Source organism: Cnephaeus nilssonii, assembly GCF_951640355.1.
Source record: "Cnephaeus nilssonii genome assembly, chromosome: 2".
Classification (NCBI taxonomy): domain Eukaryota; kingdom Metazoa; phylum Chordata; class Mammalia; order Chiroptera; family Vespertilionidae; genus Cnephaeus; species Cnephaeus nilssonii.
The window spans coordinates 64,729,459-64,755,640 of record NC_137073.1 but is presented as its reverse complement, the minus strand read 5'-3'; the positions used below and the strand labels follow the sequence as shown (position 1 = coordinate 64,755,640).

The following is a 26,182-nucleotide window of genomic DNA, read 5'->3' as shown; positions in this document are numbered from 1 at the left end:
ATAAAAGGAGAGGGGGAGAGAGAAACATCTATGTGAGAGAGAAACAGCAATCAGCTGCATCCCACACACCCCCTGCCAGGGATCAAGGCACATGTCATGACCAGGAATCAAACTGGTAACCTTTGGGTGCATGGGACGATGCCAAACCAACTGAGCCACAATGTCCAGGCACATTTTTATATTTTTTGTGTGAAAGATTTTATGTAAAGAACTAGAGGCCCGGTGCATGAAATTCGTGCATGGGAGGGGGGGTCCTTCAGCCCAGCCTGCACCCTCTCCAATCTGGGACCCCTTGAGGGATGTCCGACTGCCCGTTTAGGCCCGATCCCGGTAGGGATCGGGCCTAAACGGGCAGTCGGACATCCCTCTCACAATCCAGGACTGCTGGCTCCCAACTGCTCACCTGCCTGCCTTCCTGATTGCCCCTAACCGCTTCTGCCTGCCAGCCTGATCACCCTGTAACTACTCCCCTGCCAGCCTGATTGATGCCTAACTGCTCCCCTGCCAGCCTGTTTGCCCCTAACTGCCCTTCCCTGCAGGCCTGGTCACCCCTAACTGCCCTCCCCTTCAGGCCTGGTCACCCCTAACTGCCCTCCCCTGCAGGCCTGGTCCCCCACAACTGCTCTCCCCTGCAGTCCTGTGTCCCCGCAACTTCCCTTCCCTAAAGACCCGGTCACCCCCAACTTCCCTCCTCTGCTGACCTGGTCACCCCTACCTGCCCTCCCCTGCAGGCTTGATCGCCCCCAACTGCCCTCCCTTGCAGGCCTGGTCCCTCCCAACTGCCCTCCCCTGCTGGCCTGATCGCCCACAACTGCCCTCCCTTGCAGGCCTGGTGCCTCCCAACTGCCCTCCCCTGCTGGCCATCTTGTGGTGACCATCTTGTGTCCACATGGGGGCAGGATCTTTGACCACATGGAGGCAGCCATCTTGTGTATTGGAGTGATGGTCAATCTGCATATTACTCTTTTATTAGATAGGATAGAGGCCTGGTGCATGGGTGGGGGCCAGCTGGTTTTCCCTGAAGGGTGTCCTGGATCAGGGTGGGGGTTCCCTTGGGGAGTGGGGCAGCCTGGGTGAGGGGCCTGTGGTGGGTTGCAGGCCGGCCACGCCCCCCGGCAACCCAAGCAGAGGCCCTGGTATCTGGGATTTATTTATCTTCTACAATTGAAACTTTGTAGCCTGGAGTGGAGCCAAGCCTCCTGCTTGCTCCGTGGCGGCAGCCATTTCTATTGGAATTTATTTATCTTCTATAATTGAAACTTTGTTGCCTTAAGCGGAAGCCTGGGCCGGCCAGGGCGTGTAGAAAGTTTGGCTTCCTCCATTGCCGGGGAAACCTAAGCCTCCCTCCTGCTCGCTCCATGTGGCTGCAGCCATCTTGGTTGGGGTTAATTTGCATACTCGCTCCTGATTGGCTGGTGGGCGTGGCTGGTGGGCGTGGCTTGTTGTAGCAGAGTGGTGGTTAATTTGCATATTACTCTTTTATTAGATAGGACAAGATGATTTAATAACTTACGAGTAAAATTTTCCAGTTACATCTCTAAAATCATTTTTTGTAGACTTTCAATGTTATTAGAATTAATAAATAATGTAAGTTTACCTTGGACCTCATTGTTCTAGATAAACTCTAGTAATAACAGATGCAATTGAGCAGTATAGCTTCTAAATGGAAAGTTGTCATCATTTTCAAGAGAATTCATTGGCTCTACAGGAAATGTATAGCTTAGGAATGACAGATTGAGCCCTAGCAATCCTCACATTTACCATTTGCTATACCTTCTCTCATGCAGTCCCCAGTGTGACCTTGGGCTCAGTAGGCCAAGAAAATAGAGCTGCAAAGCAAGTGCACATTTCTCAAATTATTTGGACAGGACCTTTTTTTTTTTTTTAAGTTTTCTGAGCCTCTCAGGATGTGCTTGTTTCATGGATCCTACTTTGTGAAGCAGTGGATGAGATTTAATCATGTAGCCTCTATTTGAACAAAGCTTCAATTTGTCAAACCAAAATGAGCTTTTGCCAACACTTAGATACAAAGCGTTAGTATAAAGCAATGATGTCATACATTCTGGATTTCAGAAATATTCGTATTGAAGTTGTCTGAGTGATCGCTTCTCTTCTCTTTCAGGTGTTTCATCCCCAATATCTATGCCGCTCTGTTCACCGCAGCCCTGGTCCCTTTAATGTGCCTCGTGGTGGTATTTGTGGTGTTCATCCATGCCTACCAGGTGAAGCCGCAGTGGAAGGCCTATGACGATGTCTTCAGGGGAAGAACAAATGCCGCAGGTTTGGAAGGAGTTGTATTTGTACTTTGGAGATGAGAACTTTTTAATGGCGGGGGAATTGGCACGGCAATTTTTTTTATCAAGAAAAAGAGAGAAGTTAGACTCAGCTTTCAGCTGTAGTCTCCAGTACCTCCTGCTTCTTAGTACTCCCTGACATCTCTCTTTAGGTCTCTGTAGGTTTTATTGCTGGTTTCAGTTTTGTCTTTTTAAGATATTAATGTCCAAGGAAATGAGTCACACAGCCTTTGGGAGTTGCTTGCCAAAGCTTCCTTCAACTTAAGCAGTAATAACCTATGTTCAACCTGCGAAATGTATCCATTTCTTCCTGAGAATCTGAGAATTCGTCACAAACAAACTTCCATTGTGCTCAGGAGTGCTGTGTTTTGCATGTGGAGTTCTGCTTGTGCTGACAGATGTTTAAAAACATATGTGATCGGACAGCTTCATAAGTGGCTACACATGTCTAGTGATTTAACAGTGCAAGTCTTTCCAGCTCAAATTGGCTTTCACTGCAGCTCATTTTTTCCCTTTGAATCATACTTAACACAGGTTTCTATGATCTGATTCTTTTTTGTTGTTAGATTAGAGTCTCTTAGGAATTTCCTTAACTGGGAACAATAACCACACACCTACATACAGAAAATTCTGTCTAAAATGGTTTGAGTGACTAGAATATTAGGGACAATCTTGTGCTGGGAGTGGAGGATCCCGCTTGGGCCAGTGAAGAAGAGGAGTCTCTCTTTTCTAAACTTTGACAAATCTAGAGCCAAATGCATGAGAGGAATTCTTCACATTTTAAGTGCTTCTCAAAGTTTAAGCAAGAGATATATATGAAGTCCCTAGAACAGTGCCTAATATATTACTGGGGGTTCAATAGATATTGCCATTTATAGGATAATAAAAGGAGGTACTGTAATAGAAGAAAAACCTTCTGGCACCTGAACTGGATCAGGAAAGATGCAAAAAAGATTTTCCTCTTGGTATAAAGAGAAGGGACTCTATATTATTTTGTGGGTTCATTTGTAAGATAGCTGTATCTAGCCAACTCTTCTGTATTCTCTCATTTAGCATGGAATCATTATGTAGGCAGACGTATTATTTAAGATTATGATTAATCTTAAATTCTTCAATTAAGAAAACTACTTAATGTAGAAATCCTACTTTTTCATGGGACAGAATTTTTCCAGAAGCTATGCTATTATTTAAACTTGGGATTCATTTTATTACAATGCATATTCTTAAGGGAGGAGTTGTTAGTTTCTTTTCCCAAATGACAAGATTTGTTTTGTTTCTATATACTAGTAAAATGGAAGTGCCAGTGTTTACATGTTTTCAATAATGATAACATAAAGGCTTCACATAATGAGTTAATCCTTTTCATGCCTAAATCACTCCTATGCCTTTTGGATATGATCCAACATGGATATAGTAAAAACAAACAAAAACAGTACTTTATCTGAAAAACATAGCCCTAAAGCATTAAACATAATTCTGAAAGTTCCAGCATACTTGTATCTCAACTAGGGAAACAGCTCTTGCAATTAAATAGTAATAGAAGCATTGCTCTATTGTAGCTTTACAAATATAAAAAAATACTTATGATTTTCTAATTCCCCTATTTCCACGACAATTTAATCTAATAGTTATTACCTCATACTTGGACACGGTCAGTATTTTTCTGATTGGTCACTAGTTCAAGTCTTTTATTTCCCCATTTCATTTTCTCAGATGTCTATATTTCAAAATGTAAAGTGGATTGTCTCACCAGCATCATTGCCCAAAAGAAAAGTCCAGTCTTTTTAGACTACAATACACGATCTTCACAGTCCACCCTCGGTCATCTGTCCATCCCAAGTTAGTTACTATTTATCCTGCACTCTGACTATGCCAGTTTATTTACTCTTTCCTAAAGTTGCCTGATGCTGTCATCTTTGTTCATGTAAGGAACCCTCAACTTTGAACTCCTCATCACTAATTGATGAGACCCATGTGTTTAATAAGTGACGTGAGGAAATGTGAAGGAGAGAGAGGTGGAAAGGGCTTATCACTCTCGTAATCTTCATTAGCTCCCCAAACTGTCCAACATAATCCCATAATCTAAGTCAAAATTGTGTGCTGGATAAACATAAGTTAATTTCCCTAGACCCAAGGTCCCACAAGATACTATTAACTCTTTTATAAAACTTCTGGAAGCTCCCAATATGCCACCTCTTCTGTGAAACCTTTGGAATTGCCTCTTTACAGAACCACACCAATAAGAATTACTCATTCTCTCATCTATACCTTTAAAGAAAGCACTTTGTCCCTACAGCCATTACAGCAGTTATCATGGAATGGTGACTTGTTTTGGGGTGTGTGTCTGACTTCCTCAATAAATTATAAATTTCTTGAGGGCAAGGACTATTTATTATTCACCTGTGAATCACCAGCTTCTTGTAGAGTGGATAGCAGGAACATAATTAATATTTGTTGAATAAATGAATAATCACGAATGTATTATAAAATCTTATAGGAATGAATACTTAAGCTAGACATGGCATAAGAAGGAGAGAAATGTGTTATATCATCAAAAGTAGAAATTCAAGGATATTTCTCATTGATCTGTTTGTAGGTATCACACTTTGAAGATTATAGTTTAAAGACTATATTTGTTAACTCTATAATTTCCAAGACTTACATGTTCAGCTTTGACATCTGACTGATCTTTTATGTTTTATTAGCTACCTATTATAACTCCCCTCCACTTGAATTATGCCTCACTTACCTTGAATATAAAATCTCTAGAAAAAAATTACTATCTAACCCGACTGGTGTGGCTCAGTGGTTGAGCGTCGACCTATGAACCAGAAGCAGAAGGTCACAGTTCAATTCTCTGTCAGGGCACACACACATGCCTGGGTTGTGGGCTCAGTCTCCAGTGGGGGATATGGAGGAGGCAGCCGATCAATGATTCTCTCTCATCATTGATATATATCTCTCTCTCTGAAATCGATTTAAAAAAAATTACTTTATAGTCTACTAAGGAGCCTTTGATCTTTAAATCTTTCTGCTAAAATTCCATTGCATTGACCTGAAAAGTTTCTAGTGAAGATGGCACTGTAAATTCATGTTTTTGCCCACTACCCTGCTCTATGTACATAGCAGTTAAAGACAAGCTATAATAAGAGAAAATTTAAAAAATAATAAACATTTCTGTGGATCAGAAACAGAGCAGGAAGACAAAGTGGTAAGGTGGCCTGAAGCTGTGGGCCTATTGTTTTCTGGATCCACAAACAGGTGGATGAGGGAGTATCTGAACTGCTGTGGTGAATGTCTACGGCCATACCACCCTGAACGCGCCCGATCTCGTCTGAACTGCTGTGGTGGTAAATTGGAAATGAAAAGGTCTCACCCAAGGCAAGTGAAACTGGAGCAATAGCACCTGCATTAAAGAAGCCTGAAAAAAGAGCTGCACAGTAGCTTGGGCTTTGGATTGTGGAAATCGTGGAGTCCCAGGAGAAAGAAAGAAAAAAAAATCTCATGAAATACCTGGGCCAAGCTCTCTAGGGTTCACAGACTGTATCTGTCATATCCATATGTCACCATATGTAGTTTCCTTATAGCCAATTTGTGTTTTTGTTTTTAGTAACTATAATGATTACCTTAGAGTTTTAGGTTTGGTAAACAGATGCAATGAGTTATCACCAGCATCACCTATTTGAATAACTAAAGAGCTTGAATCCATTTTGTTAGGCCTGGAGTCTTTCATATGTCGATAGAACTGTTCTCCAAACTAATCACCATTATGCAGGTTACATGTGCCTAACAATAGGAGCAGTTTTTAATCCACACTTGTGTGTTTGTCATGACTGCTGAGTATCAGTCCCTTTACAACTCTGTATTATTTTTTAAATTTTATTTCTTGATGAGAGAGAGAGAGAGAGAGAGAGAGAGAGAGAGAGAGAGAAGAAGAAGAAGAAGAAGAAGAAGAAGAAGAAGAAGAAGAAGAAGAAGAAGAGAAGAGAAGAGATGAGAAGAGACATCAATTTGTTGTTCGACTCATTTATGCATTCATTGGTTGATTCTTGTATGTGCCCTGACCTGGGATCAAACCCACAACCTTGGCATATGAGAATGATGCTCTAACCAACTGAGCTACCTGGTCAGGGCTTACAACTCTGTATTTTGAGTTACATTTTGTTCCTGTTGTCCTTAATTTCAGAATTCAAATAAACTCAATGAAATCCAAAGGAAAGGCGGGTGGGGGGTACAGAGAAAGAGCTGCTAATAAATAAAACGTGTTCTGTGCTTCAGTCTCCCAAAGATGGCCACTGTCAGTCCCTTTCTTTTCTGAGCTTGGCCTGGCACAGTGATGGCAGCATGGCCTCTGTGCCTCTTTTGCTGCCTGACTGCTATCCACCAAGTTTTCGAAGGTCAGTGGTTGCTCATGAGATTCACTGGCCTCCTCCTCTCATCAGTGGGCTGAATGTGCAGTGAAAATGAGTTAGGATAAAGGTATGTTCCCTGAACTAAATCTCAATGTCTCAAATAGCATTTTAAACAAAGCCTGTAATTTTAGGGTTTGGTTTTGATCTCTGGCAATGATAAGCTTGTCTCTTCTTTTGGGATCATTAGAATTTACTGGCTCCTTTCTGATTCATCAGTCAGTTCTTATGTGAGGAATGATTCACATAAGATCAGGGAAGGAAAATTAATTTGAATAAAAAGAGGAAGGGGGTGATTACAAATCCTTTTCTTATAAAAATCCCACACATATATTTCAATACAATAGATAAAACTGTAAAGGTGGCTTGACCTAGATAGCTGCAGAAAATGTGAATCTGAGTTATGTAGGATTTACTGGCACTGTAAAGGCTGTTTCTCCATTTGGGAACATATCTAAGAATGAAAGCTTTCATTTCTCCTGAAGATCCATCACTTCATATTATAGTGAACAAAAATCTATCTATATAAAATCCTGATATGCAAATTGACCAAACAGCAGAATGACCAGTTGCTATGATGCACAGTGACCACCAGGGGGCAGACGCTCAACGCAGGAGCTGCCCCCAGCCTGCAGGCCCTGACCAGCGGCAGCGGCAGGGGGCGGGGCCAGCGAGTGGGCAGCACCAGGCCAGCCAAGGTGGATGCGAGCAGGGCCCCGATTGCCCCGCCAGCCGCCCTGCAGAGGGAGACGGCGGCAGGGACAGGGGATGGGGCCAGCGAGCAGGTGGTTCCAGGTCAGCCAAGGCGGGTGTGAGCAGGGACCCCCTAATCACCCTGCCAGTCGCCCCACAGATCGGCCCTGATTGCCAGCCAGGCCTAGGGACCCTACCCGTGCACGAATTTCATGCTCTGGGCCTCTAGTAGTAATATAAATCAAGATTCCACTGTTACAAAATCATTGAACACTTGTTATAATGAGTATTTCAAAGCATTATCCCTTATGTCCTAAAGTTGAGTGACTTTGTTTCCATTGACATTTAAAATATTTCAAATAGAGTTCAAAGAAACTCAATGAACCCCAAAGGGTAAAGGAAAAGGAAAGAGCTCCTGGGAGATGCAATAGGCTCTCTGTTGGATTCTCCAAAGGTGGTGGCCATCAGCCACCTCCCTTCCTGTGGTGAACATGCTACTTCTCATACAAAGCTGTGGAGTCTGTTTCGCCTCTTTAAATCTGGACTGGTTTTGGACTTGCTTAGACCAGTGGTCGGCAAGTCGTGGCTCGCGAGCCACATGTGGCTCTTTGGCCCCTTGAGTGTGGCTCTTCCACAAAATACCACGTGCGGGTGCGCACGTATAGTGCGATTGAAACTTCGTGGCCCATGCGCAGAAGTTGGTTTTCATCCTGGGCGAGTCTATTTTGAAGAAGTGGCATTAGAACACTCAAGGGGCCAAAGAGCCGCATGTGGCTCCCGAGCCGCGGTTTGCCGACCACTGGCTTAGACCAATAGAATATCATGGATGAGATTCTGTCCCTTAATGGGTCTGGCCGTTAGGAGAACTAGCAGTTTCAGCTTCTTTTCTCTTGGAAGCTAGCTACCATGTAAGAACCACCGTGATGTCTGAAACCCCAAGCTAGTTGTGTGGAGTGGCCATGTGGGTGACATGCTTGGCCAGTCCTCAGTTGTTTCAGGCACCTCATCTCTAAGAATTCTTATAGGTTCCAGCACAAGTAGATACCGCACAGAGCAGAAAAACTGCCTGGCTCAAATTGTAGGATTGAGAGAAATAATAAATTATTTTAAGCCACTAAGTTTTGTGGTGGTTTTATTATGCATATATAAATAGATGAAAGACTCTGGTTCTAGCATTCTTAGTCTCACATCAAAATTACAAGTATGTCATTGTCATTTTAGATTTTATTGCTTGAAGGAACGTACATGGTTTACAAATAAAAATGGAAAAACACAATATGACTTTTTTTTCTAAAGCAAAATTGAGGCTTCCACTAAAGCGAAGCAAAAGTAATCTTACCTAGTAACAGTATGTGCTTGAATTGGATCCAGAATGACCAATAGAACAGGTTTCACATGTCCTTGGCAGTCAGCTGCTTGTTTTCAGTCTGCTCTCAGTTCCATTGCTCAGAAGAAAGCAAAACAATGCCGAGGGACCTGGGGAAAACCCCAGAATTCCTCACTAGACCATGAACAATCTCTTCCACTTGAGCTTGAAAAATCTCTGTGAACACAGTTCAGCCTTCCCACATTTTACCAGTAGTGGTGGGGAAAATCCAAAATGTTTACAGAAACATTGTGGATGCTCACTCAATCTTCAGAGATTCAAATCAGAAATTGTTGAGCCTGAAAAGTGATGTGTTGTCAGTCTTCAGTGTGTGTTTTCTTCATGACTGTTTTTGAAAACGTTTGGGATTTGATAATATTTATTAGAAACTAACATTATGAGTTAGTTTCCTAACGCTTAAACCATGCAGATGAAAAGTATTAGAAAACTAAAATCACAGAGTTGAGAGAAAGTGTAAATGACTGTTTAAACTCATTATTTACACATGTAACCAAAGAAGAAAAGGGACTGATAATTTGTGACAGAGCTGGGTCTTTCTAGAACTAAAGTTTCATGAATATTTTTACCTCAGTGAACTGCCTTTCACTACTCCCAGTTAAATACTAATGAGGACAAGGGTAGTTCTCTATTTAGTCTATTACAGTACTAAACTTTTAAGTCCAATTTACATTTATTTTCTAGGTGGGAATAGGGCATGAATATGGTAGGGTTGGAAGAAAGAGTAAAGAGCAAGGACTGCATATAAGTGGCAGGTGTGAATTTACCTGGGCCCTGGTAGTCTAATTATTATAATCACCACTACCAATTAAGACTAATCATATGCCAGACACATCCTAATATATAAAAAGCCAGGGGTCATCATGACCGAATAGCAGGCTGCGTGGGGCGACAAGGCCAGCAGGGGGGTTAGTGAGGGACAACCAAACGACTGAACAACAGGCTGTGTGGGGCAACCAGGCTGGCAGGGGGGTTAATAAGGGATAACCAAATAACTGAACAGCAGGCTGCGTGGGGCGACCAGGCCAGCAGGGGTGTTAGTGAGGGACGACCAAATGACTGAACAGCAGGCTGTATGGGGCGACCAGGCTGGCAGGGGGGGCAGTTGGGGGTGACCAGGCTGGTGGGGGGGGGATTTGGGGGCAGCCAGGCCGGCAGGGGGGGCAGTTGGGGGTGACTAGGCTGGCAGGGTGGCAGTTGGGGGCTACCAGCCCAGTGGGGAGGGAAGTTAAGGGTGATCAGGCAAGCAGGCAGGTGAGCAGTTAGGAGCAAGCAGTCCCGGATTGTGAGAGGAATGTCCGAGGGGTCCCGGATTGGAGAGGGTGCAGGCTGGGCTGAGGGAACCCCCCACACACAAGTGCACAAATTTCATGCACCAGGCCTCTAGTTTTGTATATATTATCTCTTATTTTTACAAGAGTCCTGTGAAGCATGTATTATTATTTCTATAGTCAGATAAGAAAGTCAAGAAAATGAGAGGCATAGAAAAGTGTCCAAGTTTGTAGTTGGCATCAGAGCCACAGGCGACTCTCAAGCTCTCCAGCACTGCCATTCCTGCAGGCACCAGTACCATTTTCTTATAAAACTTTCATCAAGAAAAATAACATGTAAACATTGAATTAAACCTGGAGAACTCTCATTTCATAAAAGTAGTAGACTCCTTTCCCCAGAAAGAATTTGAAGTGATCTGGGCTGGCAGATTATTCCTTCCTCTTCTGATTTCCAAGAAAGACTGCCCCCTCTCTTTATGGTACTGAAGCATCCTTAGTTGTCCTCATCATTCTCGTATGTAGTGCAGGCATAATAATAACGCTTAACTTTATAGAACTGTTTGAAGGATTAAAAGTTAATTCATAAAAGGTCTTTAGTTCACTCTCTGGAATGTACTCAGCACTCAGTACTAGTATGTGTTGGTATTTCTATTAGCATAACTCTTTTTCTTATTCCTTCATTGACAGTTTAATATAACTTTTATTTCAGACAGGAATTATAAGATAAAATGAAATAATGAAGAAACAGTATTATAGAAATAGTGTAACTCTTAATATTTGCAGAATACAATGAGATATGTAATTCTTTTGTCCTATATGCATCCTAAATATCTCTCAAATATGCCTCCCTCTTCCTTTCTTCATGATTATGCCTGGTGTATGAATCAGCTTGAGCTGCCATAACGAAATACCACAGACTGGATGGCTTACACAACTGAAGTGCAAACCTCACAGTTGGAGGCTGAGAAGTCCCCACAGTCTGGTTGCTGCCAGTTCAGTTCCTGATGAGGGCCCTCTTCCTGGCTGGCAGGGGGCCTCTTCTCACTGGGTCTTCATATGGTAAAGAGAGAGTGCAGGGGGTTGGGGTGGGGTGGGGTAGTTCTCTCCTATCTCTTATAAGGGTGCTCATCCCATCATGAGACTGCACCCTTGTGACCTAATTGCCTTTCAAAGTCCCCTTCCCCACATATCCTCTTTCTTTCTTCAGCTGTACTGAACTAGTGCTGTTGCCTAAAGGTGACATGATTTCTGATAAGCTTGGATTTAAATAACATAACTGAATCCACTGTTGCTTGCTGAATTTATCCACAAGTTTATGGTCTGGGAGGAAAAGGAATGGAATTGAAACTCATTTCCATCTTAATAGCTATTGTGAAAAGGCTTCAGTGGGGTGTTAGTTGAAGATACAGTCAGTATGGTGTACTTTTAAAACCGGGAGCATTGCTATGCAGGCGCATTGCACACGCTTTGAACTTCAATGCAGTTGGCATCTCTCATTGATGTGGGCCATGCCTCAGTTTGAACCAGCAAATCAGTGAAACTTTCCCCAATGTTTATAATTTTTGTACATAGGCAAAGTGAGTTTCTCATATATTTTCTTGGCAGTTTTTCTCTAAATCAATAAAAGTTTACATTTTAATTTTCCTGACATAATTCATTCTTTAAAAAAAAAAATTCTCCTTCTCAAATTCTTCTTTATGTATCCTGGAAAAATTACCAATGAGCCATTATCTTTCTTTGAAAGCTATGTAAAACAATTATTCAGGTTTATTGCTAAGGGCAATTCTTTTTTTTTTTTTTTTTTAGTGGATGACTGAAATCTTCCAATTAACTCTTGACTAATGAAATCACAATTTCTTTTGTAAAATATGTTTTTATTGATTTTAGAGAGAGGAAGGGAGAGGGATAGAAACATCGATCAGCTGCCTCCAACACACACACACACACACACACACACACACACACACACACACAGGGGATCGAGCCCACGGCCTTGGGCATGTGCCCAGACCGGAATCGAACTGTGACCTGTTTCATGGTCCAACACTCAACCACTGAGTCACACCAGCCGGGCACAATTTCTTCTTTTTTTAAATGTCTTGCTCAAGTGTGTGTTCAGACAATTTCTAAAGAATGTATATAAAATCTGACTAGCAAGTAGAAAACTCAGTTTTTAAAGGCTGTTTTATCCTAGAATACCTATGACATTGAAACACTACATCCCCACTTTGACCTGGTCTATGAGCCATCTGTCAACATGGTGGTCCTGTAACACACCAATACACCATGGCTCCCTCTAATCAGCCATATCCCAAATTCTTAGGTGTTGTCATTCTTGATTTGCAACTTTTTTCATGTTATTTATTGCCATTCTCATTATTTACAGATGCTTTCAATTTATTACTTAGTGCCTACATAGTTACTTTTTAAAAAGTATAGTCACAGAATAATATTTGATCACACTTTAATTAATCAACTGGTACAGTATTAAAGATCCAGAAATGAGGAGAAATAGGGTTGCTAAGGACTAGGAAAATAGGACGTGGGGACAGGTAATCTGGGCATATAATAATTGTACCATAAAATTTTTTAAATGTATACTTTGCACAATGCCTATGAAATGCTCATACTCAATGTTTTACATATTATAAAACTCAGAACGCTGAATAAAAGGGAATGACATTTTGCCTGGCCAGTGTTGCTCAGTGGTTGAGCATTGACCTATGAACCAGGAAGTCACGGCTTGATTCCCAGTCAGGGCACATGCCCAGCTTGTGGGCTCGATCCCCAGTAAAGGGTGTGCAGGAGGCAGCCAGTCAATGTTTCCCTCTCCTCGTTGATGTTTCTATCTCCCTCTCCCTTCCTCTTTGAAATACCATTTCGTATATATAAAATGACATTTTTATAAATTATTTCCTTGAAGAAAAGTACACCATATCAAAGGTGAAAATCTTTTCACAGAACTGCTCTTTCACTTGCCTTCACATGACTGAAAGAGCCTGCCTCAAAGAGTTCACTTTTTTCTGACAACCAGCTGCAAAAGGCCACTCCTTCCAACTAACTAATAGGATGTCAAAAATATTTTTCCTATTTTTGAATCTATGCTTTTTGCTTACACCACCCTTTTCCCATGATGTTCGCCTGTTACCATTTCCCATGATTTTCTCCCTTTCTGGGTCACCATTTCCCTCTCCACATCTCTCCCTGAGCACAACTTCTGTCTGTCCTCCTCTCCCTGCCCGAACTCCTTCTGGTCTTTATTGTCATTGTGACCGCCCTGCCCTCCACCCTGGGATTGTTTAACTAGCTCCCTCGATTTCCTCACCAACTTGGCTCCCTCGTTAAGCATTTTGACAATCATCAGTCCTGTCAATGCCTACACTTTTCTTCTGTTTACCAGCCAATTTGTACTACTCAGTAATAGATACTAATTTATCCCAAGTAACCTTAAACTGGGCCATCTCTGCATCTCAGAAATCCTTTGGATTATCTTTAATTGATTCTTGAGTAATCTTTGAAACAGATCCCACTGCCCTTAAGTCTTGTGCATAATACATTTCATTCTCACTTTCTATATAATTGTGAAGCAACTTGATGTTACTTCACTCAACTTTCCTTATTTTTATGTGCTCATTTCTCTTTGTCGTCTCCCTTCTTTGCCACCTTTCCTCCTATTTCAGATAAGGAGGTAAATGACTCATTCTAACCAAAGCCAACTCTCGAAATTGTGCCCTTCTTTTAGTTTCCTTCTCTTAGAACTTGTTTCAATTTCACACTATTGCCTTACATCTTAAATTTCTCTCCTCTGTTTTTGCCCTCCATCTAGAAACATGCATCACTTTTACTGCCTCAAAGTGCTTGTTCATAATGCTGCTGCCTTATTAAGTTATTTCCTGCCTCTCTCCTTCACCAACAAACTTCTTGAAGAATAGTCCATATGAGCTGGCTGAACTCATCACCTTCTGTTCATTGCTAAAGCTTGAGAGTACCTTGCATATCTTCTTTCATTCATTACCTATAACTTTGAACACCAAATCTACTGACCTGTTTTCTCATGTCCTTATCCTTAAACTCTTCTGCATAAATCAGTACCCTTCCTTGAATAGTCTGTCTCCCTTGGTTTTTATGATACTCTCTTTATTTTCCTGCAAAAATTCAAGGCCATGCCACATTCTTCCTGTGACTCAATTCTGGAGTATCTGTGTTTTTCAGGAATTGCCTTTGTCTTTTTCAAGTCATAGTGGTAGTTTTCAAATCTATCAACTTGAGTCCAACTTCTCTCCTCAACTTCTTTCCTATCCTATCTTGTCCACAGGAAATACAAAATTTGTCATCAACTTGGCTCCTCTATCTGTCCCAGTTGCTCTGCCACTGTATTATTTTCTCTCACTTTCTTCTCTTCTTCCTGTTAATCCTTTTCCTATTTTCCTAACCTTGGAGCTAGTGTAATTTCTTTTACTCCACCATTATAGACATTCGGGTCAGTAGTGGTCAAAAATGACCATCAAAATCACACTTCCAGAAATTATGGTTTGATGAGTCACTCTATAGACAATACTGATTTAGAATACCCAGTATTGAAGTCCCAATATCCGTATAGTTTCAAAATTTCTCATTGTTTTCTGATTTGGGGTACTATGGTAGATTCTATTTCTGTAATATTTCTGTATCCATCCCCTTCTTTTCTGCCATTCCCTTTCTTCAAGTTTTCATTATCTCTCATTTTGATCACTGCAGTAGGTACCTAACTGGTATCCCTGCCTCCAACAGTCTCTCCACAACTTACTTTCCTATGAAATTTAAAGCTCTGTTTTGATTAGGACACATCTTTTCTCTGAAATTTTATTTTATTATTTTTTAATATATTTTTTATTAACTTCAGAGAGGAAGGGAGAGGGAGAGAGAAATAGAAACATCTATGATGAGAGAGAATCATTGATTGGCTGCCTCCTGCATGCCCCCTACTGAGGATCAAGCCTGCAACCTGGGTATGTGCCCTTAACCGGAATCAAACCCAGGACCCTTCAGTCCACAGGCCGATGCTCTATCCACTGAGCCAAACCAGCGAGGGCTTCTCAGAAATTTTAAATGGCTTTCCAGTTCCTATAAAATAATCCTGTATTGCCTACTCTGGCTCTCAAGATCTCTTCATGACCTAGTGTTACAAATATTCTTCTCATTATTTATCTTCATGGTCCTTTAATTTCAATCAAAAGGAATAATTTACACTAATTTATGCATTTGCCTTTTTGCCTCTCTGTATGCTACTCCCATCACCTTAAACTCAAAATTTACATGTTCAATATAGCTCATCTTCAAGGCTCAGCTGAAATTTCTTATTCCTCACAAAGGTCTAACTGATACACTGACAGGAAGTAACTGCTGTTTTCCCTAAATTTTTACTAGTATATAACTTGATTTTTCATGGTATTTATCTTCTACCTTTTATTATAGTGCATGTATGTGTGTGTATAGTGCATCTATGTGTCTATACACACACACACACACACACACACACACACACATATATATATATAATGGTATATATCTATATATATATATATATATATCCTACCTAATAAAAGAATAATATGCAAATTGACCGCACTCTTGCTACGCCCAAGCCACGCCCACTAGCCAATCAGGGCGAGTATGCAAATCAACACAACCAAGATGGCGGTTAATTTGCATACATAGGCGCCCTGAGCAGACCCCCTGCAACAGATTGCAGGTAGCTGGGGTCCGCTCCGGCACCAGGCCGAAAGCCTCCGGCGGAGGCTTTTGGCCTGGTACTGGAGCAGACCCCCTGCAATCCATCGCAGGGAGCTGGGGGTTGCTTCGGCCTGGTGCAGAAGTGGACCCCCTGCAATCGATCGCAGAGAGCTGGGTATCTGCTCCGGCACCAGGCCGAAAGCCTCCGGCGGAGGCTTTTGGCCTGGTACCGGAGCAGACCCCCTGCAATCAATCGCAGGGAGCTGGGGGTTGCTTCAGCCTGATACAAGAGTTGACCCCCTGTGATTGATCACAGGGAGCTGGGTGTCTGCTCCGGCAGTGGAGGCTTTCGGCCTGGTGCCGGAGCAGACCCCCTGCAATCTATCACAGGGATCTGGGGGTTGCTTCAGCCTGGTGCACCAGTGGACCCCCTGCAATCGATCGCAGGGAGCTGGGGGTTGCTTCGGCCTGGTGCAAGAGCAGACCCCCTGCGATCAATCACCTGGGCAGGGAGCTGGGGGTCTGCTTTCGGCCTGGGCAGGAGTGGACCCCCTGCAATTGATCACAAGGAGCTGGGGGTCCGCTCCTGCCCAAGAGGCTTTCGGTCTGGGCAGGCCTGGGCAGGGGCTGAGCCGGTGATCAGAGGGAGCTGGAGGCGCCTACCCTGGCCTAAAGTTTCAGCCAGAGGCTTTAGGCCTGGTCAGGGCCCAGCCTGCTATTGGTGTGAACTATAGAGGAAACACCTTATCTGACTGCACATTGGCTAAGCTCCCTGTATGCCACTGGTAATATTCTTAGTAACTTGGGTAATAAGAATCCAAAAAGGTGATCTAGGGTTTTTCCACCTCACTTCTGGACAAAAAAATGAAGGTCCGCTGCTGGAGGGCTAAGAAATGTCATATCCTGCCCTAGCCGGTTTGACTCAGTGGATAATGCCTCGGCCTGCAGACAGCAGAGTCTGGGTTCGATTCTGATCAAGGGCATGTACCTAGGTTGCAGGCTCCTCCCTGGCCGGGGTCCAGATCAGGGCTCATGCAGGAGGCAACCAATCAAAGTGTTCCTCTCACTTTGATGTTTCTCTCTGTCTTTCCCTTTCTCTTCCACATTCTCTAAAAGTCAATGGAAACATATCCTCAGGTGAGGATAAAAAATAAAGAAAGAAATGCATATCCTATAAAAGACACATCTTGAAAATGCCTAAAGAAAGTTGTCATTTTTTTCTTGGTGAAGGGACTGGAGTCCGTGTTGATGAAAACACCTTGGTGGCTGTGGTGACTGGCAGTGGCTGCAGCAGGGGGGTGATGGGGCTGGTGCCTTCCCCTGATCAGCCCAGTTGCCTCCCACAAAGGGAGGCCAGACTACGGCTTAGGCCCGCTCCCAGTGGAGCACGGGCCTAAGCCGTTAGTAGGACATCTCCTGAGGGCTCCCAGTATGTGAGAGGGGGCAGGTTGGGCTTAGGGACCCCCGACCCTCAGTGCATGAATTTCGTGCACCGAGCCCCTAGTCCTACCTAATAAAATAGTAATATGCAAATTGACCGCACCTTTGCTACACACAAGCCATGCCCACCAGCCAAAGCCACGCCCACCAGCCAATCAGGGTGAGTATGCAAATTACCCAACAAAGATGGTGGTTAATTTGCATACGCTGAGGGAGGGAGAAGTGAAGACTGAAGACAACTTAGAAGGAAGAGGGAGGAAAAGCAGAAAGCAAGGTGGCTGCCAGAGGGAAAGCCCGGGCAGGGCGGAGCGGGGTGGAGCAGGGCGGGCGGCATTGGCACGCGGGTGCAGGCACAGCTGCCGCAACGGCGGCGGCAACGGCAGCGCACGCAGCCGCAGTGGCCACTTGCAGGATTCTTTCTGCAAATGGGCTACTAGTATATATATAAAAGCCTAAGTACTGTTAGACTGGTAGCTATGACATGCACTGACCACCAGGGGACAGATGCTCAATGCACAGGCATGAAAACATGGAACAGTCTGATGAATCTCAGGGAAGGAGGGAGGAGGGAGGGCAGGAAGAGATTAACCAAAGATCTTATATGCATACTAGAGGCCCGGTGGGGTCCCTCTGCCTGGCCTGTGGGGTTCAGACCGAAACTGGCAGTCCAACATCCCCCAAAGGGTCCCAGATTCCAAGAGGGCAAAGGCCAGGCCAAGGGACCCCGCCGGTGCACAAGTCCCTATATATATACTAGAGGCCCAGTGCATGAAATTCATGCACTGATAGGGTCCCTGGTCAGCGATCAGGGCCGATTGGGGCCTTCTAGTTGCCATCCAGGGCCTCCCTTCCCTGGCTGCCAGCTGTTGGCTGGGGTCTCCCTTCATTCCGCACCACTCCCTGGTGGTCAGCGCACATCATAGAGAGCAATTGAACTCCCGGTAGAACTCCTGAGGGGACACTTTGCATTATATATATATATATATATATATATATATATATATATATATATATATATATAATATTTGTAAGGATATCCATATGTAACTCATCCTTTTACCTATCACATTTTAGATAATACATTTTTATGCTTGCTAATGAAATATATTTCTTGACTATCAAGCAATAGCCAAAGTTTATATAAATCTGTTCTAAGTGTTCTACATTTCAACCACTAAGTCCTCACTGAGTCTACAAAACCTTATTTGGGAGGTGCTAATATTATTCTCATTGTACAGATGAGTAAATTGTGTCTCAGAGCAGTTAAGTACCTCACCAAGGTCACACAGCTGGCAAATGGTTGTCAAGAAATCTGGCTCAAGTCCATGCCCATAACTACTCTACCATTCTGCCTTTTTTTCTTTTTTATGAATAAATCCCACTCAGTCAACTCCAATGCTGCTTTTTTTTTTTAATGTAATTGGCTAAAGGCCCATATTTTAAAATATATTTTTCCTTTTAATTGAATTTGACAGAAACAAATTATAAAATTTAGTATAAATAACCTTCAGGGAAGAAAATTATGTGATTTATGACTAGTATGCATCAACTTTAAGAAAGAACTAGAAATTGGGTCATAGGAAAGAATAAAAATATTGAAGAGCAATTTAAAGCCCGCTTGTACAGTGTGATAAAGAGTGTAAATCAGTGTGGTTGTAGATTAACAAGTTATCAAAATGAGCAATATTTGGTCCTTGCATTCATTTAATTGTACAGTTTCCAAATGTGGTGATTTCTCTCCATCATCTCCCAACCCATTCAATGTAATGTCTTTGCAAATAAATACTTAATCTGTAGTAATGGTAAAGCTGCGTTGCCACCATGAAAATAATGTGTATTTTTACAAATGTGTTTCACAAACTTTGTAACAAAATCAACTTCACCGGGTTTTTAAAAAAGAAAGAAAAAAGAAACCAACAAAATGTAGCAGTATCTGCTAGCTTATTAAAGATACAATCAAATAGTACAAGTAGCTCCATTGGGGAGGCTTGGGAGACACGGTGACTAAAAAAGTCTATGGTTGGTCATTCATTAGCCTTACCTACCAACACCAAACCCACCCCATGGTACCTAGCGTTAAATAAAATTCCAGCGCGGCGCATGCGCAAGAGAAATTTTGAACCTAGGACAAAAATAAGCTACCTTATATATGACACCTGTGAAACAGTCTGGCAATTAACAATTTTAACTCCACATGAAACAGAGAAAGAGTTGGAATTAAAATCTCACATGTTAAAGTCTATATATGACATTGACAGACACAAAAAGAAAATGTTAAAGGTGTATCATTGGGTACAAATTGGTAATATACAGATATTATCAGTATAGATATTATTATTTTTTTGGACAGCTGCCTTCTCCCTAGATCATCCACATAGCATTCAGTCTGAGGATTGCCTTTCTTAACACAATGGTTTCCCTTTCTTTTCTCTGTAAGGGCTTGGTCCAAGGTTGTCAGTAAGAATGAGCTAAATAAGATATTAGTTTACTCCCATATGGGTAAAAGTCCCTGCCACACCTCTGGTACTGTGCCATTGTTTAAATGGATAATGATAAGCCTTTAAAAAACACAGATTTCGGACCCCTTTATGGTCTGTTATTGTTGTACATGCCTAAAAACAACTCTGTAGGTGGGTTTGGTAATACCTTTCTCTATTTACAAATAGAGCTATTTAACAACAGAGACCAAGTAATATATCCAAAGCTTTTAGGAATTATACATGTAACATTATTTTTAAGACCAAACAATGCCCTGATAATCTGACAGCTGATGAGAGAAGAAATGCAATTAATCACATTAACAGAGAGGAACCAAAATGTTTGACTCAAGTAAAATTTTAAAAATAGTAACATAGCAAAGGAAATTAAAATAAAATAAAAAATTTAATTGGTGGTAGTTTTGTAATGTGATGGCTAGAGAACCAAATTAAAGAAAGAAAATAAGCATTCAGGTCAACTGGCATTCATCCAGATTGAGGATGGAGGGTCTACCAGAAAACAGTTCTTGGAACTAACGTATGTAACACACTGTAAAAATATTTTCTTGCACACATAGAGTTTCTTTGGTGTTAATTTTTCTGAGTCATTGTGTCCGAATTGACTCAAGACTTCATTGTTGAATTTGAGCCTAATGAATCTTAATGATTGCAGTGTAATGTCTTATCAAACTATAAAATTAGAACTGGCTATTCATGGCCAAAAACACAGTAACCTAATTTTCAAAAATAATGAGGCATCTAGTAAGATGCAAAATATAGAGGTAGGCAGGTTGAAAGATGCATTGCACGTTTTCATTGTATTACAAAAGGCTAAGTGTGTTGGGAGCTGCTGCTAGGTGCCTGAGCATGCCTAGAGATGAGTATTTTGAACTCTTTAATGGCTGAGTAACTAACTGGTAATGTAGTTAGAAAAGTAGGTTAAACCAGTCTTCCATCGTTAGTTGGCTGACTTCCTGTTGGTTTTAGAGCTCATATATTCTAAAAACTTTTGCCCTAATGTCATTTTATGAAACATTTATTAAATGTGTAGAAAATTACTATGTTGGCTGCAAACCCAATTGATAATTTTCCTTCCCATAGTTCCAAGACATTTTCCTCACAAGAAGAAAACAGACTACCGGTATTTAACCTTTTACTTAAGAATCACAGACCTATTTGACCGCGCCACGCATACACACCATCCCCAGCAGGATAGCATCTGGCATCTTTGAAGTACATGGCTCAAATGGAATTATTCTAATAATAGTCCGTGCAAGGTCCCTGTGGGTATGTCTCATCTAACTTGATTATTCTCCTTAGATTCAAAATTATAGCCTGAAAATTGAAAATTATATATAGCTTTTGCAAGGCAAGACCATAATTCTAGGCTTGTACCATTTATTTTCAATCCCAACAAATCACACTTAAAGTAGGCCTGACACTGGACTATCCTTAAGCATTTAGGAGATCCCTAAGTCAGCTGTTGACAAAGTACTGCTATTTAAATTTTCAGCAGACTTTGAGATTCTTTTGAGAATTTGCTCATGTTCTTCCTCTTTTCCCCTGGAAATGATACTGTAGGCCAGTATTGACTCTCTTCTGTGCCTTTGATCCTCACCTGTACAGATCATTCAAAATATCCTTCCTATATTAGGGTTCAGGTCAGTACATGTAAGAAGGTGATAGGTGTAGACCTCTATTATAGTTGTTTACTGTACCAACCTTATGTCTAAGCCTACAATATCCTATTTAAATTACCTGCTAGAGCTGAGATGATGAGCCTCCTTGCCAGCTTTTTTAAGTGGGATGAGATGAGACAGAATAGAATAGAATATAGAATAGAATAGAATAGAATAGAATAGAATAGAATAGAATAGAATAGAATAGAATAGAATAGAGTAGATCAAAGGGATAAGGGGAATAGAAGACACTGATAGGTCCATTTGAAATAGGTTGGTTAACAAGTTTTCAGTGACAATCTGCATGTGATGGAGTCTGTACACTGAAAGCAACCCTCCTCCAAGTGTGATCTTCAGATTACATTAGGTAAACAGAAGGTTCTAAAACCAAATAAGTTTGGAAAATTTAGGTACAAAAAAAAGTTAAACATGTTTCTTTATTATGTGATATTTTGGCACTTCAGATGCAAGGGAAGCTATCTGTAGCCATGCACTATTTTCATAACTTGACTACAGTCATGATGTTGATGAGAATGAAGATGATGGCAAGTTGAGGCTTAGTAAACATGTGCTTTGTTCTAGGCTCTGTGCTGACTGCTTTATGTGTGTGGTCCCCCATCCCCCTACCCCGGCCATTTGTGTGCGTATGATGGATAATGAGCCATGAGAGCAATCTATGTGGATGGTGGCAGGAGGACTTAGAAGGAAGAGGAAGATTACTAAATTCAGTTTTGGATTAACTCAGTTTGAGATGCTTTGGAGAGCTCCAGGCCTACAGCCTTAAAGTACTCATTGAAAGATGACTCTTCTATGCTATACACCTGAAACTAATATAATATTGAACGCCAACTATAATTGAAAAATAAAAAGATAATAAAATAATTTTAAATGTTTTTAAAGGAAGAAGGTGACTCTAGAGATTATGAACTTAGTAAGGATAGCTAAATCAAATGAAGAACCTGGCGTGTAATGGAGAGCTGAGACATACAAAGTCTAGCTTGCTGCAACAAACATTTGCAACTGTACCTCTAGACGGGAGCCACAGGAGTTAGAGTGGGTTCCCTTCTCCAAATGTGTTTTAGGAGCTCTTTGGGGAATGTGTTTGAAGTACTGAAGGAAAAAGAAAATTCTAAAATTGGAACCAAATATAGGACTAGTGACCAAAACTTAGGAATTAGGTCAATAGATAAATGAAGTATGGAGTGTTTCTTTGAACAATTTGCAGATCAATCCATAAGTTTGTTCTGTTCCCACGGTATGTTAATGCGGATTCAGCAGTTCTGTGAAATATATGTGCCCCGTTGTCTTCTTCTATGACTTTAGGCTTATTTTCTGAGAACACTGGTGGGTAAGTAACTCCATTGTGAGATTGGTGTTAAGAAAGTTTAATACAATAATTTCCTTTCCAAGAAATGGGTCAGATCAATGAAATTTATTTGCCTCTAAGTATCTTAATTTTGAGCCATATTTTAAAAATAAGACATTTGATAACCTTTTTTTATTCAATTACCTCTTCTTCTAATTTAAAATAATGCATGCCTATTGTTATAAATAGACCCTAAACATCTTAAATCCACATTATTTCACAGATGTGTGTCCTTGTTTTACTTTGATGAGTTTGAGTGGCACATCCAAATTGTTAGAATCAGAAGGTGGGGGAGGAAAAATGAAAACAAGTACTTTAGAAGATTGTAAACACAAAATAAATTTCAGCCTCATGTAAATGTGGTGTGATTTCCATAATAAAGCCATTGTTGTTGTCACTGGTATGCAGCAATAAACACCAACGCTGCAATTACAAAGAAAAGAGATAATATAGCGCCATACTTTCTTTAAAAATAGCAATTAAATTCATTGGAATCATATTTTCTACTGAAAAAATAAAGAGATCTTATGTATTCTCAGTGGACTTTACAAACTACCTTAAGTAGACTTTCTTAATGATAGTAAGTACTAAATGACACATCCACTTGTAGTTTTTTTCTTTCCACAAGTAATTTCTTTCACTAAAAACTTTTCAAACTGCTTTGTTTTTCACAGTAGTGACTCCTTGCTAATTTAAGTAATTTCACATTAGTGAGTCCTTGTTAAATACTTTGCGGATTTGATTTTTTTTTTTTTTCCTCAACTTAATCTTGATAGGTATGCCTTTTTGGTCATAGTCTTTTGTGTTTTTTAATTGTATTAAAATATACATAACATAATTTTAACCATGTTTAAGTGCACAATTCAGTGGCACTAAGTACATTCACAATGCTGTGCAACCATCATCTCTATCCATTTTCAGAACATTTTTATCATCCCAAACCTAAACTCTACCCATTAAGCAATAACTCCCAATCCCCAACACAGCCCCTGCTGACCTCTGTTCTACTTTCTGGCACCTCATATAAGTGGAATCATACAATATTTGACCTTTTGTGTCTGGCTTAAATATTTTACTTAACAAACGTCTTCAAGGTTCATCCATGTTGAAGTATATGTCAGAATTTTATTCTTTTTTTTAAGGCTGAGTAATATTCCGTTGTTCCATAAATATCCCACTTTCTGTGATGCATACTGGGTTGTTTTTACCTTTTGGCTACTGTCAATAATGCTGCCATGAACATTGGTATACAAGTCTCTGTTTGAATCCCTGCTTTCAGTTGTTTTGAGTATATAACTAGAAGTGTAATTGCCAGATTACATGGTAATTTCATGTTGAACATTTTGAAGAATCACCAGTTTTCCACAGCAGCTGTACTATTTTACATAACAAGCAACAATGCACAAGGGGTCTAATTGCTCCACATTTTTGCCAACATTTGTAAATTTCTAGTTTTTTTTTGGCAATAAACACCCTAGTAGCTATCTCCTTGTAGTTTTGATTTTCATTGCCCTAATGACTAGTGATGTTGATCATCTTTTCATATGTTCATTGGCCATTGTATGTCTTCTTCTTTGAAGAAATTTCTGTGCAAATCCTTTGCCCATTTTCAGATTGGGTTGTTTGTGTTCTGTTGTCGAATTGTAGGAGTTCTTTACATATCCTGGATAACATAATCTTTCACATAGAACCCTATTCCTGGGCCTACTGTGTTTTTAGGGCTTCCTTTTATTGAGCACATTGAAATGATTTTCTTTGTCAACTAATTCATCTTTAAACATATTTCCAAAGCTGCCAATTATAAATGCCTGCTTTGGTAAGCATTGACCTATATGGACAACCGAAAAGTAGTTCACCAAATCTGAAATGTCAGTTTAGGAAATATGAGAGTAAAATTATTTATATAAAATGGAACATTACTCTTCAGCTTGCCAAATGGAATTCATGGTAGCTGTTAAAAATCATGCCCCCTCTCACCTTCACCGCCGTCACCCATTCCAAACACCCTCCTCCTTTTGGCCCTTGTGCCTCTAGGCCCCACAGAGGGCGAAAGGTGCCTCCTCAGACAGATTAACCTCAAAGCGGGTGAAGTTTAGGTTTCAGGGCCTCTTCCTTGCATGGGCCCCTTTCAAGAAATATCTAATTATGCTCCTTAATGTTTACATTTTAAAGAAGCCTCCCCACGTTTTATAAACTTCAGGCTCTCAAAATCTGAAAGCACCTCTGGATATGTTTCTTCCATTCGAAATCCTGTCTTACTTGCTGTTGAGCTGCCGGAAAACCGGCCTGGGGTCTATTGTTCGGTGTCCTGAGTTATTTATGACTGGCTTTCTCCTTTGCAGAGTTTCTAATCTGGGGTGCCAAGCTGCCACACTTTTCAGCAGCGTTCCAGAAACTCATGGGTGTTTCTAGTCAGCCTGGAAACTGTGTGCGGACAAAGCTCAGCAGGGGAGCCGGGAGAGCCGACCAGGCTGACTAAGCAGCACTTGTCTGGCTCCAGGCACTTAGGAGAACATGCAGGCCAGTTTTTGAAAATGTGGTGCCTCGTTGTTCATGCAAAATATGCATGTCCTTTTGTACTCTGCACAGAGACATAAATAGAATGTTGTACTCACACAGTGGGAGCAAAGAATGCAATTGCCAGACTTAATACCTGACCGCTGAAAATTTTCATGAGCATAGCTTAGGCCGTTTCCTAAATATTGGTGGTATCATGTTAAAAGTAAAAATGAGCCTCTGGCCCTGACTGGTTTGGCTCATTGGATAAAGTGTCGCCCTGCGGACTGAAGTGTCCCGGGTTTGATTCCAATCAAGGGCATGTACCTTGGTTGCGGGCACATGCCCAGTAGGGGGTGTGCAGGAGGCAGCTGATAGATGTTTCTCTCTCATCAATGTTTCTAACTCTCTATCCCTCTCCCTTCCTCTCTGTAAAAAAATCAATAAAATTAAAAACAATGAGCCTCTGACCCCTTATCAAATGAATCCTATCTAATAAAAGAATAATATGCAAATTGACCATCACTCCAACACACAAGATGGCTGCCCCCATGTGGTCAAAGATGACTGCCCCCATGTGGACACAAGATGGCCACCACAAGATGGCCAGCAGGGGAGGGCAGTTGGGAGGGACCAGGTCTGCAAGGGAGGGCAGTTGTGGGCGATCAACGGGCAGTCGGACATCAGAGGAGGGAAGTTGGGGGCAACCGGGCCTGCAGGGAAGGGCACTTGGGGGGGGACCCAGGCCTGCAGGGGAGAGCAGTTGGGGGGGACCAGGCCTGCAGGGGAGGGCAGTTAGCGGCAAACAGGCTGGCAGGGGAGCAGTTAGCATCAATCAGGCTGGCAGGGGAGTGGTTAGGGGGTGATCAGGCTGGCAGGCAGAAGCGGTTAGGGGCAATCAGGAAGGCAGGCAGGTGAGCAGTTGGGAGCCAGCAGTCCTGGATTGTGAGAGGGATGTCCG

The 26,182-nt window shown here is 41.6% G+C and overlaps 1 protein-coding gene across 1 annotated transcript in view; it reads left to right on the top strand.

Moving 5' to 3' along the window:
• Positions 1-26,182, top strand: part of ADGRV1 (adhesion G protein-coupled receptor V1) — a gene marked incomplete at its 5' end in the record, with an annotated part of 444,372 nt that overhangs the window by 356,957 nt on the left and 61,233 nt on the right. The window contains one exon of the mRNA XM_079797671.1: positions 2,123-2,280. Within this exon, the coding sequence (XP_079653797.1) occupies positions 2,123-2,280 (158 nt within the window). The remainder of the gene's footprint in view (positions 1-2,122; positions 2,281-26,182) is intronic.